The sequence below is a fragment of the Lissotriton helveticus genome, chromosome 3_1, assembly GCF_964261635.1.
Source record: "Lissotriton helveticus chromosome 3_1, aLisHel1.1, whole genome shotgun sequence".
In the NCBI taxonomy this organism is placed as follows: domain Eukaryota; kingdom Metazoa; phylum Chordata; class Amphibia; order Caudata; family Salamandridae; genus Lissotriton; species Lissotriton helveticus.
This window is the reverse complement of record NC_136061.1, coordinates 633552756-633570546: the sequence shown is the minus strand read 5'-3', so window position 1 is coordinate 633570546 and position 17791 is coordinate 633552756. Positions and strand designations below refer to the sequence as shown.

General features: G+C 45.7%; 1 protein-coding gene across 1 annotated transcript in view; it reads right to left on the bottom strand.

Annotated features, from left to right (window-relative positions):
- Positions 1–17791, bottom strand: part of TINAGL1 (tubulointerstitial nephritis antigen like 1) — a 158499-nt gene that overhangs the window by 102970 nt on the left and 37738 nt on the right. Inside the window, exon 3 of the mRNA XM_078680640.1 lies at positions 1589–1652. Coding sequence (XP_078536766.1) covers positions 1589–1652 — 64 coding nt within the window. The remainder of the gene's footprint in view (positions 1–1588; positions 1653–17791) is intronic.

Sequence of the window (17791 nt, the reverse complement as noted above, 5' to 3'; positions counted from 1 at the left end):
TTCTTATCCGTCATTCATTGACCACCAGATACCATTCACTAGGCAACCTCAATTCCATTCGCTTTGCCACCATCAGTCCATACACCAGACTATATCTGCCTTATCAACCCTCTCAACTTTGTCTCATCAACTTTCTCATCCCCTTGCCATCTGCCTAACCAACTTCTTCTCTTTCACCTAATCCACTAGCCACCTCTATTTCATCCATGTGTCTACCTCCACTCTATCGATTTAGTCAGCTCAATCCAATTCACTCACTCAAGTCGGTCCTGTCAATTTGGCTATGTCTTTCCTTTTTACTCTAGCCACTCTGTCTCACCAATCTGCCTAGCTCATACCATCCAATGGCCACCTCTGTCCCACTTATGTTGCCACTCCATCCCACCCGTGTTGCCACCTCCATCCATCCAACCTAACCACCTCTAACCCATTCACCTGGACTTCTCAGTCCAATCCCTGATTGCCATCTCATGCCATGCAGTTAGCACCAGTATACTATGAATGGGCTCATCACCATTCACCCATCGACTAACCTCTTAAGTCCATCAAAGCATGTCAAAATTTACCATCCACCCACCCCCAACCTATCAGACTTAACAGCTCAAACTCATTTAGACGGTCAGCTCCGTCCCTTCCACCGGGCTACTAGTGCCCATGTAGCTGGCCATGCCTGTACCAGCTACATGGTTTCCACCTCCATGTCCCTCTACCCTACTTATTCACTTCCATTCCATCCACCAAGCCACCTCCCCTCTACAATCAACCACCCTGTCCCATTCAGCAAGTCACTTGCATACTATCCACCTGACTGGTTCCATCATGGACACGTCCTCCCATCAATCCTGGCACTACTGTTTCGTCTCTGTAGCCACATCTAACCCATCATTCTTGTCAACTTTGCCAAACGTGAGCAAATTGTAGAGACAACTGTTTTTTTGTTGCCTGTAATCAGTACTAGAAGGTAAAGGTCAAATGGCAGGATATCGTAGACAGAGAAAGGAGGAAGAATGGGTTCAGCAATCATGAAACATCCAGAACTAGCACTAAGGAAATGAATGGTCATCATTTAAGAGTGGCTTAAACCAAAGTGCAGTCACAATCACAAATTAGTTTACATAGTTGAGACGACAACTCGGTTGCTCGTTCCTGTTAGGATCCGAGTTTCTTAGTTATCTGATCAGCTGTAGCAACACATTCAAGATCTGGTGAGACGCATTGGGCTGTCCCAAAATACGGGCAATTTGTGACCGAGAGGCGCCTATGAAAGACACCAATAATTTGGAGGAAGACTTTATCCCTGTGCAATTGACAATGTGTGCAACAGCATGACGATACCCAGGAAGTTCCATGGTGTTAGTCCATAGCTTTGGGACATAAGTGATTTGTTTGAATGAAAATAGATTGGATCTGTCTCAAGATGCTGTCAATTGCATCACATAATTCCGCTGTCTCATATGTAGATACCCAAAAGCTGGCACCATCAAGGTGGTACACAAAGCAGAGAGGAGGGCCATGGTATCTCACATCCTTATGCTGGGACTGGGCCTTAATGCCTAGTATGAAGTATGTCAGACTTGGCGTGACTTACCAGAGGTTACAATTTTCACGATATGTTGCCCCAGCTGGGTATTTCTGGCCGTTCTTGATGCAACCTGGAAAACAGAAAGCCATAGTGAGGTGAGAAGGAATGAACCAAAATGCTGAAAGATGCAGCCCTTGGCCAGGTCTCCATTAATCGGCTGCCATCATTACCCCCATGTACAGACACGTACTGGTACTAAGTACACCTCACTCTGCACTCAGTATAGCGCTGACTGCGTTGGTGCAGTGGTCAGCTCCTCTGAACTGGGTGCAAGTCTTGTCAGCGCCTACAATAATGCTAGCTTTAGCCCCCTGACACACTAATGCCTACCACCTTCAGGGGCCTTGTCAGTTCTGAAGCTGGCTCCAGTGTGCCCTGCACCACTCCTGCCTACCATAATTTTAACCCATCAGTAGCCTTCATCTGGGAGCATTGGTACCAGCACCATCTCCTATCAGCAAGGTGTTCGCCTCCTACTAGACCCTCTTTTCATTGTCTGGCATTTATTTTACCACAATTACTAGGCAGTCCCCTTCATTTTGAGTGCCTTTCATTAGTAACTCATTCACCCCAAAGCATCAGGAATATTATTGAAAAAGCAATCTGAATTTAGTATTAGAGTAATATTACTGTAATTAGTTTTCAAGGATGTAATTAAAATAATGTCGGGCTTAGGTGCAGGATTCGTTTTAGGATATAGCTACGTATTAGTACAATTATATTTAAGTGTATCGTGTTCATTCCGGATTTTTTGCAGAATTGAAACATCCACGTCCTCCTGTCCTCGGCACTTCAGGAATCACTAACAACAAGTTAGTGGCAAGCCTAGGGATTTGCACTCAGATGTTGCACCGGTATGGTGTAATATTACAGGAGATTAAATCTACTCCCGGGGCAGCGAGTGGGCATCCAGGGAAGTCTTTTTAGCGCATGCCAACACTGTAATCTGAAAGAGATTTATTTCTGCAAAGGATGGGAGTAAATATGTTCACAGGCTGAGATTGAGGACGGTACACACCCAAACTGAAGGAGCGCTGGGGAATGGGTCTTAGACAGGGGAAACATATTTTCAAAGTAAAAATAAGTTAGGAATGGTCAAGAACACTTTTCTAAATGTACGCATGTGTAACTGCTTAACATTTTGCAAACTTCTGAATAACTGTGAATGTTGTATCTGTCCAGAAGTGCTACAGAAATGTTATGAATTAACTACATTTGTAAGTCTACACCTAAACTTAAAACCCCTTGATGTGCATACTTATTTTTGTCAAGTGGTTCCATTGTACTTATCCCGATTTCTGTAATAGTTGAGAGAGCGCAAACTGACTTAAATGTATGAGTACATCACACTTACCTGTAGTAAGCACAAATCATGAGGAGAAATGCCATGAGTGCTAATAGTATCTGCAATTATATTCTAAATGTATAGCTAATGTAGAGATTTAAGTAGGAGTGGAACTAATACAGAAATGTGTGACACTATATGATTTTATTAGATGTGATTATTTTTGAATCTATGTCGTGTAGCTGTTAACATGTAAGATGGTCTGTGGTTAAACGCAGAATGTGGTAGGCCTCAGGGCCAGAGCTGGAGCTAAAAGGGAAGGTGTTTCTTTTCACGACACAGATTGTATTAATGTTTTGGTCATCGCATTAAATGGGCCATGATTTATAAAATGTTTACTGAATAATAGAATAAGAGTATTAACATGCTTTAATTAAATGAAGAAGTTGAATGCTATAATCATAATGAGAAATATTGTAGGCCTGAAATGTTTTAGCATTGATTTACACGTACATGTCTAGGCTGAGAAATGTTGCAAGCCTTTTTAGAAGTCTATGAGAGTTGGGTTCTTGGCGGCAGATATCTGTCTGCAACAGGAAAGGGGGGATCCAATTATAAATGAATGAATAGAGGTCTGTTCAGTAGGCGGCCCAGACATGGAGGAGGGTTCTGGAATGTTTAAGGGGTATCAGCGGGCCGGAGAAGAGCCTGAGAAGCAAGGTCAACTCTAACGTCTGAGGCCCAATACAAAGCATCATGGAAAAAGCCTGAAGCTACACCACGTGAGAGGCGTTTCGCAAGGGGCGTCTCAAATGTTGTTGACTGTTTTGTATTAGGGACAGCACCCCTGGGTGGAGTTAGAGCAGAGACCTGAGGACCCTTTAGAGAGCGGATGGGTAGGCAGAGAGGGGTCATGACTGGAGAACTATAGGTTTTCACCAAGAGACTTAGAGTGAGTGACTTCCCTTGGGGGTCATTCATTGCTGACACCTTTGTTAGGTTGGGATTTGGTTAAGTAGGGATACCATCTAGAACAGGGTAGGGACGCCTAACCTGTGTGTTTTCCTCCAACCTAAATGAAGGAGAGATATGCGTCTATGCTGATAGCTTTATTATTCTTAGAACTTGTGTTAGTGATTTCTGTTGCTCGTCTGAGGGCTTTTCGAGAGCACATGTATGTAATTGGACCTGTGTATCTCGTGAATCTCATTCTGAGATGCCTGTATTTGCAGCTCATTATATCTTTACAATAAACTTTTGAAAGCTAGAAGTTGTTTGTGATCTTTGGGAGTAGAGTCCTTTATTGGGTGAACTAACTTGCAGATGGGTGTACTGTTTTCCTCCAAGACAGGCAACAAAGGTTCAGTCGACCAGATCGAGGTTTAGATCAATAGATATAAGGTATCGATCAAAATCTCGCCCTTTCAGTTGGTAGCTATAGAGGATGGTTGCCTTCTTGAGGACGGTGACCTAGGCCAGGTTAGCTTACCCCAAGGCCCCTAGAGATCGATGATCGGAAGAACAGCCCGCCGAAGAAGATCCGGATGACGTGAGACAGAAAAAGCAGCAGTATCGGTCGAGAGTGAGTATAAAGGGTTATGCGTGTTAGATTGCGGTGTTTTGTATTGTATCTATGTTGTAATGTCTGGCGGAGTTGAATGTCTGTAGAGTGACTGTGGAACAGGTTGTGAGCGCGCGCAACCGGTGGAAATCTTAAGTTCAAGGAGAGCTTAAGTGGTTCGGGTGTATCGGACACCCAGAGTAATTGTCAACTAGTGTGAAGGGGGTCATGAGGTACCATTGATCACCCGAAAGACCGAGATAGGGGGAACGTAAGAGTGAGTGCGTGAGTAACGGACGCTGGTCGGAAGTTACTGTGTGTGTAAGCAACCTATCAGAGAGACGATAGACATTTCGTCAGTTGTGTTGACAATTACAGATAGACTGTGGACGTACAGTCGAGAGAAGTGACCGCTTGGTCGGAAGTAGTCATTTTTCGGTGTATGAATGGGACGCATGCATAACCGGGAGACGAGTTGAGAAAGGAGGGGTGCTGCTGCGAAGCGGAGAAAAGTGACGTCAGGTAGTGTCGCGCAGCGATTGGCCGATCGGAGAAAGACCGCGCTGTGATAGGCCAGCTAGCAAAGACGTCAGACAGAGTCGCGACGTGATTGGCCGACCGGAGAAAGACCGCGCTGCGATAGGCCAAGCTAGCAAAGCCGCGACAGGATTGGTGGATTGTCATCAGGAAGTAAACAGAGTAGCGAGGCTGGATTTTGTGCGCATAATTATGAAGTGTTTTAAATGGTTGAAAGCGGTGTTTAAAAAAGAGAAGCGGGGATCGTATGAAGGGGAAGAAGCCCCGCCGGAGGGTACGCCAGCTCGTTACATGGCAGTGAATGTTGGGTTGCATACGATCCTCTGGATATCAGAGTGGAGTAAGATTACGGAAGGAAATGAGGAACTGACGTTCCCGAAGTACGGGACGTTCAGATTAGAGGTGTTACATCGATTGAAATCAGTCATGACCTCAAAGAGACCCTTGCCTAGACCAACCCAGTTTGAGGCTCTTGAAGCATGGATTAGGGCAGCGCATGAAAAGAATATGAACAGACGACAAGAAAGGGTGAAACGATCGGTAAGGGCAGTGCAGGATGCCAGGTGGGATGCGGATGCTAAAAGATGGAGAGTGCATAACATGGAAGTAAATAAACTGTACCCAGTGTTAGAGGCGCCAGTAAATAAAAGTCCCCTAGAAGAAGATGATGAGAGCGAAACAGAGGACAGCCTGATAAACAGGTTATTGACAGACAGGCCACCCCCGTATAATAGAGCAGGGGGAGAGGTCGAGCATACTGAAGGAGAAAAGGGGGGCAATGCAGGAGAGCATAGACCGCTTCCCAGTTCAGAGTGGGATCCAGAGGCAAAGAAAGAGCTGTCCCAGCCTAGTCAGGTGCAACAGGTAGTCGGGAGGTTTGTGGTACAAAGAGCGCCGGAAACGGAAAGCGCCACATCCTACCCATTACCAGATGCACTACAGGTACCTGTTACCATAGGTCCTATAATATCGATATATGACCAAGAAAGAGCAAGAGGGGAAGAACGGAAACGGAAAGATAGAGAAAGAGCAGAGGAGGCAAGGAGGAACGATACCACTAATTCCCCAAGTCAGATGCCGATACCCAGAGAGTGGAGCACCCCGATGCACACAGCAGGGGACCCAGGAGGAGATCCTGGGGGCCCTAGATGGCCAATGGATCTGAGGGGATCTGGACGAAAATCCTTTCAAGAGCTAAATGAGTACATGAAGCAGTGGGATGAGGCAGTGAAGGCTCAAAAGTGCATCATAGCTGCGGAAGCTGAAAGGGAAAGTCAGGACAGCAGAGCACGGACTCACTGCGGGGCTGGGGAGAGCAGCCCGGAGTGGGACTGTAGAGAGAGAGAAAGTAGGGGAGTCACCCATTGGGCCCGGAGTGGAGGTAGAACAGACCTAGAAAACGGGGGCTCCGGGAATGGGAGGGTGGCGCGCCCAATAATCAATGAAGAGGAGAGGAGAGCGCAAGAGTACAGAAACAGCTTTAAGTGTTCACACTGTGTGCCCGGCACCAGAGAACTGAATGGGAGTTGTGAGAGGACGCACCATAGTCCCTGTGATGACAGAAATGAGCGCAGCCCAGGGAATATGGGGAACCAGGAAGGATCATATCGGATACTGAGCGATACGAGGCAAAGGGAGAGTAGCGACCAGAGGGAAAATAACAGAGAGGTGTGCGGTGAGAGGAGAGAAGAAGAAGAGAGTAGGGGTAACAGGCCCGTGTTCCATCACCTTCCAAGATCAGATGGCCGAGCATGGGACCTGGAGAGATGGGAGCAAGGGAGGGCACCCATTAACTCTCCCGAGCCCAAACGCAGAGCTCGAAGTTGGGATGGTAGGGAGACCAGTGAGCCCCCTTCGAAAGACATATTGCGAGCTGAGATAAAAGCCAAGAGACTGGATGTCGCCAGCTTAAGGTCAGACCTGGATGACATGGTAGATGGTACCCTGCCTTTAGAAAGAATGGAAATGTATGAACAGGATGAAATACTGTATATGGCAAAGGACATTACTCGAAAAGCGAGAGCAGTCCATGAGAAGTTAGTCGAACTAGCAGGCAAATATATGGTGGACTTGTCAAGAACCAAAGCATTACAGGGTAACCACAGGCTACATTATACAGATCGAGACCTAGATGAGAGGAGAACGATTGGGCTGAAAACGCACATAAGGGAACTGATTACTGGAATAAGGACATGGAGAGCACTAGATAAGTGGGAAGAGAGGTGGTCCAAGAAAGGGACCGGCAGGAGAAGCATGATTGGTATGACACCAGGACAGCAGGGAATAGAAGCTTACCCTTTGCGTGAAGTTGCAAATGGGAACTATGTACATGTCCCTTGGAGTAGGGGAGATTTAGCTGCTTTTACCACCTCTTTCCCCAAATTACGAGAGAACCCAGTGGAGTGGTACAAGCAAGTGGAGAGATTTGTAAAAATCTCAAAGGTCCTTTGGATAGATCTGAACACGCTGTTTGACATTGTAGTACCAGGCGATCTGTGGACAGCATGCAAGGTTAGCGCTGAGTGGCCCACAACGGAGCCAGAGAGAGATGCCAAGACTAATGGGCCGTCCGAGATTGTGATGGCGAAATTCGAGAGAGTGATGACTTGGCTGAAAGAGAAAGTGCCAATGCAGGACATAGATTGGGTCAGAATAGACCGAACAAGACAGGAACCCAAAGAGACAGTTCATGAATATTACGAGAGATTGCTGAAGGCGTTTAAACAGTATAGCGGCTTGGATGTAATGGATCCAAAAGACATAGGGCAATTTGTGTCCAAGTTCGTCCTGGGACTGAGACCGGATATTAGTTTAATGATTCAGCAACACTCGATTTGTTGGCAAACTAAACCCCTAGACGAAATACTGAGATATGCCAGGTACTGTTGTGATGAGATAGACTCTAAGGCTAAGAAACTAAAAGAAAAGTTGATGGTGGTACAGATGCAGGCAGCAGGGAAGGGGGGACAACAGCAACAGCAGCAAGGAACAGGTACAGGAGGAAAGAAGCAGTACAGTCAGAACAAGGGCAATGAGGAGAGTTCCACCTTTAGACCCAGAATAGATATAGCTGCCTTGAAGAAAACGACTAGGTGCCACCAGTGTAACGAGCTGGGGCATTGGAAACGCGAGTGCCCCTACAATGTAGAGATAGGAGAGCAAGAGATAGAGGAGGAAGAGGTTCAGAGCGCGCCTACAAGAGGGGTAACGCCATACCAAGGAAAGGTGCTCAAAGGGGGGGGGGCTCCTCCCCGAGCCCAGTTCCCGCAACCTCCTCGAGTAGGGAGTATGGGTAAGACCTATAGACAAATGCCCCTGTTTGTGGAAGGTGAAGAGTGCTATTATGTGGACCCATTAACCGGACAGAGAGTGGAAAGAGAAGACTGCACCCTCGGGGCAGCTTTGGAAGTGGATCAGAGGGGACCCTATGTTGAAGCAGAAGTAGCAGGGTGCCCTACGACATTTCTGGTGGACACAGGAGCCACTAGATCCACGATCAGATCAGCTGCAGTTCCAGACCTGCCCATGTCTGGAGAGACCATACAGGTGGTAGGGGTCGCAAATAGGAGAATAACCAGCCAATTGACAGAACCGGTACAGGTGAAAATAGGGAAGTACAGCGATGAGCACCAGTTTGTGGTTTGCGATTCAAGCCCTGTGTGTCTGCTAGGAAGAGACCTGTTGTGTAAATTGAATTGTACTATATATTGTACACCTCAGGGAGTGGAGGTATTGACCAATGATGATGACGCAGATTTCAAAGTTGCAAACTCAAGAATCTGCGTGGAGCTGTACCCTACTTTGACAGTAGATGAGCTCCCCTGGGACTTGAGAGAGACAGTGGCACCAGAGGTATGGGATTTCACTGGGGAAGAGATTGGATTGGTCAAGGGGGTGGACCCAGTGAAAATTGTAGTGAAACCGCATGCTGAGTTCCCAAGAACACCCCAATATAAACTGACTCCAGAAACGATTGCAGGCATAAAACCCGTGATCGAGTCCATGATTAAACAGGGAATACTGAAAGAAATCGTGGGTAGTCCATGCAACTCCCCGATTATGGGTCTGCAGAAACCGAATGGGAAATTTCGGATAGTACAGGACCTTCGAAAGATTAATAACATAGTCGTTTCATGTTGTCCAGTGGTACCGAATCCATCAGTGATACTGTTTCAGATTCCATTCCAAGCTGAGTGGTTCACTGTGATCGATCTTTGCCAGGCCTTCTTTTCGATCCCTCTGGACGAAGAAAGCCATTTTCTTTTCGCATTTAAGCTGGAAAATCGCGTCCTAACATGGTGTCGTATCCCTCAGGGGTATACAGAGAGCCCATCGATCTTTAACCAGCTTTTGAAGAAAAATCTTGAAAGTCTAGTGCTGCCCCAGAAGTCAGTTCTGGTCCAGTACATAGACGACCTCCTTGTGGCGTCAGAAACAGAAGAAGCTTGCAGGGAAGACTCCATTGCTTTGTTAAATCACCTAGCTGCCAATGGGCACAAGGTGTCCCCGGGAAAATTGCAGTACTGCCTAACAGAGGTGCAGTACTTGGGACACAGAATAGAGAAAGGCAAACGAAAGGTGTCACCAGACAGGATAGAGGCGATCATGAAAATGAATGCGCCTAAGACACAGAGAGAGGTCAGGATGTTTCTAGGGATGGTGGGTTATTGCCGACAGTGGATCGTGAACTTTTCACTGAAAGCAAAGCCATTGCAAAAACTGACGCACAAAGAGGTGAGTGACCCGGTACCATGGGACAAAGACTGTTTGATGGCATTCTTACAGCTGCGAGAGGACCTGTGTCGTGCTCCGGCATTGGGAATGCCTGATTACAATAAACAATTTTTCCTTTACTGTTGTGAGAGAGAAGGTTGTGCGTTGTCTGTGTTGGTCCAAATCCATGGGAATGCCCGTAGACCAGTTGCTTATTTCTCGGCTACTTTAGACCCAGTAGCCGCAGCGTTGCCCGGATGTCTCAAATCCGTTGCTGCAACGGGTGTCAGCATTGAGAGATGTGAAAATATCGTCATGGGGCACCCGTTAGAGGTGTGCGTGCCACATTCTGTTGAACTGTTGATGACCAGGACCAAAACACAGCATCTGACCAACAGCAGGCTCACGCGCTATGAGCAAGTTATTCTTGCTGCAGAGAATGTGACCCTCAAGAGATGCTCTGTTTTGAATCCTGCTACTTTGATGCCACTTCCAAATGATATTGAGGATGATGATGAATATACAGACCATGACTGCCTTGATGTGACTGAACTATGCACCAAACCCAGACCCGACATCGTAGATGAGCCACTGACTGACCCAGATGAAATTTTCTTTGTCGATGGCTCATGTGTAAGAGACGAAGTTGGGCAGTTGAGAGCAGCTTATGCTGTATGTACAATTACTGGAGTTGTGGAAGCTGGGTGCCTGGAAGGAGTACACTCCGCTCAGGTAGCCGAGATTATTGCCCTGACACGTGCTTGCTTGGCAAGCAATGGAATTCGAGTCACCATATACACCGATAGCCAATATGGTTATGGGGTAGTTCATGATTACGGGCAGTTATGGTCTCAAAGAGGATTCATGACCTCTTCAGGCTCTCCCATTCGCAATGGAGAGTTTGTGCGCCTGTTGTTAGAGGCGTTGCAATGCCCAGCAGGTATCGCAGTTGTAAAGTGCACCGCACATACCAGAAATGAGGACTTTGTTTCGAAAGGCAATAGATATGCTGATGAAGTTGCGCGGTATTGCGCGGAACAAGGGTACTCTTTCACAGAGGTGGATGTGGGTGGAATAAATGTAAGAACTGAATTAGCCATGATTCTGGAAACTGTTGATACTTGGGATGAACTGTCAACCATGCAAGAAAATGCTCCTGATTCTGAAAAAGAAACATGGGAAAAGGCAGGATGTGTAATGGGTGAGACCCATTTTTGGGTCTCACCAGACGGCAGAGCAGTGTTGCCCAATGAGATGGTGAGTCCAATGGCTAGACTCATACATGGTCCCGTACACTTAGGGAGAGATGCTATGCTGAGAGTGTTTAGACAAACTTGGTACAATCCTAAGTTTAGAATAGCAGCAGAAGCAGTGTGCCAGCGTTGTGTGACCTGCCAGCAGCTGAACGTAGGAAAAAGAACACCAGTTGCACTAAGTCACATAGGAAGGTCTGGAGGTCCATTCAATCGAATGCAGATAGATTTCATTGAAATGCCAAGGTGCAACCGCCTCCGCTATGTCCTGGTGGTTGTTTGTGTGTTCTCCAGATGGGTTGAGGCATACCCTACACGTAGGTGCGACACCCTCACAGTGGCCAAGTTACTGCTTAGAGAACTCATTCCTCGCTTCGGGGTGCCGGCCTTTTTGGAATCAGATAGGGGAACACATTTTAACAGCGAGCTTGTGAAGATGATTTGTGTAGCGCTAAATATCGACCAAAAGTTGCATTGCAGTTACCGACCAGAAGCCTCAGGGATTGTGGAGCAGATCAATGGCACGATCAAGAGCAGGATAGCAAAAGTGTGCTCCTCAACGACCCTGAGTTGGCCTGATGCCCTGCCATTGGTCCTCATGAGCCTTCGTAGTACCCCAGACAGAAGAACAGGGTTGTCACCACATGAGGTGTTAATGGGGAGAGCAATGAGGCTGCCATCTATCCCAGCTACTGCACTGTTAAATATCACAGATGATATGATCCTGGACTATTGTAAGGGGCTGTCTGACGCCATGCGTTCTGTGTCCCTTCAGGTGCAGGCTGCCGAGGTTCCAGCGTGCCAGGGCCCTTGCCATGACCTGTATCCTGGGGACTGGGTCCTGGTGAAGAAACATGTGAGAAGAAGCTGTTTGGATATTCGTTGGCGTGGGCCTTTCCAGATCATCCTGATCACGAACACAGCTGTAAAGGTGGGAGGCCTGCCCAATTGGATCCACGCGTCACATACGCGAAGGGTTCCAGCACCTCTGGAAGAAACAGCTCCTCTCTCGGATAGACGTCCAGCAGAGGACCGAGAAGCCATAGAGGGGGCTAGCCAAGCTGTAGAGGTGCCAGCGGAAGCAGGGAACGAGTCTGACCAAGCTGAGGACGGTCAGTACAACAGCGAAACAGACGACGCTACAGAAGGAGAAAGTAGCTGGGAGTACGAGTCAGACCCTGACAGGTCTGAGAGAGAGCGAGAACAGACAAGAAGGAGAAGGAGTAGAAGGGCACGTGGAGAAGCTAATTGGCCGCAAAGAAGGAGCTCTAGCCTGAGGTCAACTCCAGAAGTAACCCTTCCTCCGATATCTGAAGACTCAGACCCAGAAGAAGGTGCTCAGGGCGCTGAAGCACCGGACCGAAGAAGGTCAAGAAGAGTGCGTGTGCCTAACAGAAGATACTCCACACCTGAGTGGACATATCTGGCGACAAATGTCTGTGAAACCGGAGACAGGGAGGATCCGAGCGGTGGTGGTGTCCAGTTCTGAGCCCATTATCACCGTGGAAATACGACTGTTGGTACCCGGTGTCGAGCAAGAAGGGTCACTAACATTCATGCTCCCCAGACCTCCCCGCCTCAGCAAGTTAAAACACATGTTTCTTACAGAATTGCAATTCCCCGACTTTGGTACAACGATAACAGCACATGAAGAGCACAATCTTCGCTTGGAAATACTGAACTATGCTATTGAAGCTGCAACCACAAATCTGATAGTAGACTGTTAAAGGACTTTGTAAATAAAGCAAGCAGAAAAAGAAGATTACCTAGCGCCCAGGAAGCAGAGAATTTTAGGGAACTTCCCTTGAGTTGATGGAGAAGGGCTAGGGTTGTCTTTTTGAACTGTTAAAGGACTTTTGCGAAGAAGGTTGTCAGCCTCCAGTTGTGTGGATTCTAAAGACAAAAGGATTAAAAAGAGACTGTAAAGGAACGAGAAGAAAAGAACTTTTTGATAAGATAAGAGAGAGCCAGATTGTCTGACGAAATGGAGGCCGGCACCCCGAACCGCAGAGCTAAATGTACAATAGGTACACTAATAGTAGGAGTGATAATATTAATAGCGTTAGTGGTAACAATTTCTTATGTAAAGGGACATGAGGAAGAGGTAAAGGTAACTGATGTGAATTCTGTAGTAACACTTATACCTACTGTTGCTGGTGAGAAAAGGGAAAACACTCAAGAGAAAGCGTTATTGGCTGCAGAAGCCCGCAGGTTACATGTAGACGAGTCCCAAGGAGACTTTAGGTCGAATGCTTATGCTAAACTTTTATATGAATACGTGGATGCCATGGAGGTTAAGGATTGCTACGTCTGCATGCAGTTGCCGGCGTCTGTGGATGAAGGAATTCGCTATCATCACCTCCCTCTGACATATGGCATTACATGTAGCTTATTGCTTAGTATATTTTATGAGAGAGATAGTTTTGAATACTATTTCTCCAATTATGATTCAGTGTTGCCAGAAGTCCCAAATTATAAGCAGATGAACAAATGGGATTACTGGAAGAGTGAAGACAGATTGGCCAAGTTCTTCATTCCTTGGATTACCTTAGATACTTCACATGCCCGTAGAAATAACCTGACATGCAAGGTGTCAGAAGTCGAGAAGAAGTTCATAGGGCAGGTGGATGATCGTTACAGAAGACAAAAGATTTTGAAAAAATCAGGACAGGGGAAAACAGATTGGACCGAGGAAGAGAAGTCACACCAGAGAAAGGGTAGTAGTGGTCCAATAGCTTTAGATAAAGCGCAGAGAGGAAAGCTATGTCTTCACAGAGCCAAAACGTATTATGAAAATGTATACGTTGGAGAAGTTGACTGTGAACATGCTTTTAATTTAGAGTATTACACTAAGGATTTCCTGAAGGGAATGCAAGTGATTCCAAATGTGTATTTTGTATGTGGAAGAAATGCTTACGTGAGACTACCTGACAACTGGTATGGATCATGTTACTTGGCAATTGTCTTCCCCAAAATATATCATGCACAAGACTTAGTGATTATTGAGGGCAAGACATCTTCGAGGGGAAGGAGAGATGTAGGCGATGCAGAAATGGTTGGAGATGTCTTTGGAGCTATGTTCCCTCTTTTGGGAATAATCCTTAATGATGTTAAAATTAGACGACTGGCAACAGTTGTCGACAGGTTGTCTGCCAGCACTGCTCAGTCCTTAATGCTGGTAGAAGGAGAGATGCAATCGATAAGGGCTATGGTTCTTCAAAATCGTCTTGCATTAGATGTCCTACTAGCAAAAGAGGGCGGAGTCTGTAAGGCTTTGAAGGTCCAGGAATGCTGCACTTACATTCCAGACAATTCGAAGCCCCTTGAGAAAGTTATTAAGAACATAACTAATATTCACAAGGAGATCGAAGACTTGAGTAGAGAAAATGTCTGGGAAAAGGTGGGCCACGGAATGAGTACAGTTGGAGGGTGGTTTTCCACCTTAGGCAAAAGCTTTGTTTGGTACATTCTAAAGCCTATCATCATAATATTGATCTGTGGGATTATATTGTGGGGATTGGTGAGGGTATTCAAATGGTACAGAGCAAGAAGGTCAGAAAGGGCCCAAAGAGAACAGCTGCAGAGATTGGCTGCCATACAAGATAATCAGTACAGGAGCCTGAGAGCTCTGGAAGCGCAGAGAATGCCAGCAATAACTTCAGTTTAAATGTTAGTGATGACCCCGAGAGGTCATCAAAGGGGGGAACTGAGAGAGCGCAAACTGACTTAAATGTATGAGTACATCACACTTACCTGTAGTAAGCACAAATCATGAGGAGAAATGCCATGAGTGCTAATAGTATCTGCAATTATATTCTAAATGTATAGCTAATGTAGAGATTTAAGTAGGAGTGGAACTAATACAGAAATGTGTGACACTATATGATTTTATTAGATGTGATTATTTTTGAATCTATGTCGTGTAGCTGTTAACATGTAAGATGGTCTGTGGTTAAACGCAGAATGTGGTAGGCCTCAGGGCCAGAGCTGGAGCTAAAAGGGAAGGTGTTTCTTTTCACGACACAGATTGTATTAATGTTTTGGTCATCGCATTAAATGGGCCATGATTTATAAAATGTTTACTGAATAATAGAATAAGAGTATTAACATGCTTTAATTAAATGAAGAAGTTGAATGCTATAATCATAATGAGAAATATTGTAGGCCTGAAATGTTTTAGCATTGATTTACACGTACATGTCTAGGCTGAGAAATGTTGCAAGCCTTTTTAGAAGTCTATGAGAGTTGGGTTCTTGGCGGCAGATATCTGTCTGCAACAGGAAAGGGGGGATCCAATTATAAATGAATGAATAGAGGTCTGTTCAGTAGGCGGCCCAGACATGGAGGAGGGTTCTGGAATGTTTAAGGGGTATCAGCGGGCCGGAGAAGAGCCTGAGAAGCAAGGTCAACTCTAACGTCTGAGGCCCAATACAAAGCATCATGGAAAAAGCCTGAAGCTACACCACGTGAGAGGCGTTTCGCAAGGGGCGTCTCAAATGTTGTTGACTGTTTTGTATTAGGGACAGCACCCCTGGGTGGAGTTAGAGCAGAGACCTGAGGACCCTTTAGAGAGCGGATGGGTAGGCAGAGAGGGGTCATGACTGGAGAACTATAGGTTTTCACCAAGAGACTTAGAGTGAGTGACTTCCCTTGGGGGTCATTCATTGCTGACACCTTTGTTAGGTTGGGATTTGGTTAAGTAGGGATACCATCTAGAACAGGGTAGGGACGCCTAACCTGTGTGTTTTCCTCCAACCTAAATGAAGGAGAGATATGCGTCTATGCTGATAGCTTTATTATTCTTAGAACTTGTGTTAGTGATTTCTGTTGCTCGTCTGAGGGCTTTTCGAGAGCACATGTATGTAATTGGACCTGTGTATCTCGTGAATCTCATTCTGAGATGCCTGTATTTGCAGCTCATTATATCTTTACAATAAACTTTTGAAAGCTAGAAGTTGTTTGTGATCTTTGGGAGTAGAGTCCTTTATTGGGTGAACTAACTTGCAGATGGGTGTACTGTTTTCCTCCAAGACAGGCAACAAAGGTTCAGTCGACCAGATCGAGGTTTAGATCAATAGATATAAGGTATCGATCAAAATCTCGCCCTTTCATAGTCATTCATGCCTTTTTACTGTGAATCTCTCTTAGATTGAATGTTAGGCTTGTGTGATATATTTATGCTTTCTCTGGTCGATTTACACTACTTGGTTACCAGTTGTGTTACTAATCGGAATAGTTTGAATTTGGATTTTTTCCAGTCTATGTTTATTTGTGTTTATTATATTGTACTGCTCTCTGTTACCATCAGGGCTACTTTAGCACTATGTACCACCTTTCAATAAAGTAAGTAAACTCCATTCTAAAAATGTGGAGAGAGAGTCGTCTTGTGTTGAAGTGAGTAAAGCCAGGAGGTTCTCAAAATGCAGCAGTTAGGGGCATTTAGGGGCATATTACCAAGCATTAGCGAAAAATATCGCTAAGCTTGGTTAGCGGCTATATTTATATCGCCGTGCTTCGCCTATTTTTATCGCTTAGGAGCCTTGCTATTATCAAGGTTTATCTCCTAAGCGATAAAAATCGGCCAAAATGCATGAATATCGCTGAAAAGTCAGCGATATTCATGCATTACCGAGCAAATGCTCTTAGCCATGTTATCCACCTACCATTGGATAACATGGCTAGGAATTGCTCTGGGCAGGCGTTAGCTTTTGGAGATAATCGCGCTTAGCGCGATTATTTCCAAAAGTAGGTAATAGGAGATAGCGATGTTAGCGACTGTTTCCAGTCGCTAACATCTTGGCACGCCCATTTTGCATGTCTTTAGCGATATATATCGCTGACATGCAAAGTGGGCTCCCAGAAGCTCGCTATCTCCTACTAGCTGTCGCTAACTGGTGTTAGCGACAGCTAGGTAATAGGGCGATAAAATTATCGCCACTTTAGCGGGAAAAATTCCCGCTAAAGCGGCGATAAGGCCCTTGGTAATCTGCCCCTAAAACACCTTAAGAGTAACAGTCATTAGGGGCAAAATAACGGCGAGTTAATAAAGTTCATATTACAACAGCCATAATAACAAGTGCCCGATTGTAAATCGCTCATAAAAAGGGTGGCATTCACCGCAACTGGTAAAAACCATTACCAGAAGGGGACGTATACCATATGCCAGGTGCAGTAAATAGACCTATTCCCATGTTAAACTTTGAAATGAGGCATAACACGCAGTATCGGTGTGTGGAACGGAACATTCTGAATGTTTTGCAATTTTTCTCATAGTTTTCCCAGGATTAAGTATGTTTGACCTGCTGAAATCTGCCTTAGCAAAATTGCTGAATTTGCCGTATTATTTGGAATTTCAATCCCTCCGCAAAAATTCCTTTTGAGTTGCGGTTGGAATTCTACAAACTCGGATTCGGAGCCCGAAGAAGTAACATCTTCATCTGAGAGCGCTGACACTGTTAGTGAGAAGGAACTCGGGGGCATATTAAAAAGGAGTGGCGATAATATTATCGCCGCTTTAGAGCCCGTTTTCAGGCAAAAAGAGGCAATAATATTATCGCATTATCAACAAGGACACGCTAGCGCGTATATCCTTGCTTCAGCGCCCCTTGTCAGCACGCCTCCCATCGCATCGCTAATGAGATGTAAAGGAGGCGTGCCTGACAAGACTCCCTTGGGTAAATATCGCTAACCCAGCTTCGTCATAATAACACATTATAATCACGTTCAGTATGCCTTAACACAGTAATTTAACGTCTGTTAAATTCCTGACTAAGGCATACCTAACATGGGGGGTGGATTGTGTGGCTAAGACCACAGGCCCTATCACCAAGGATATCACCGTTTTCCATGGAACATCGCTG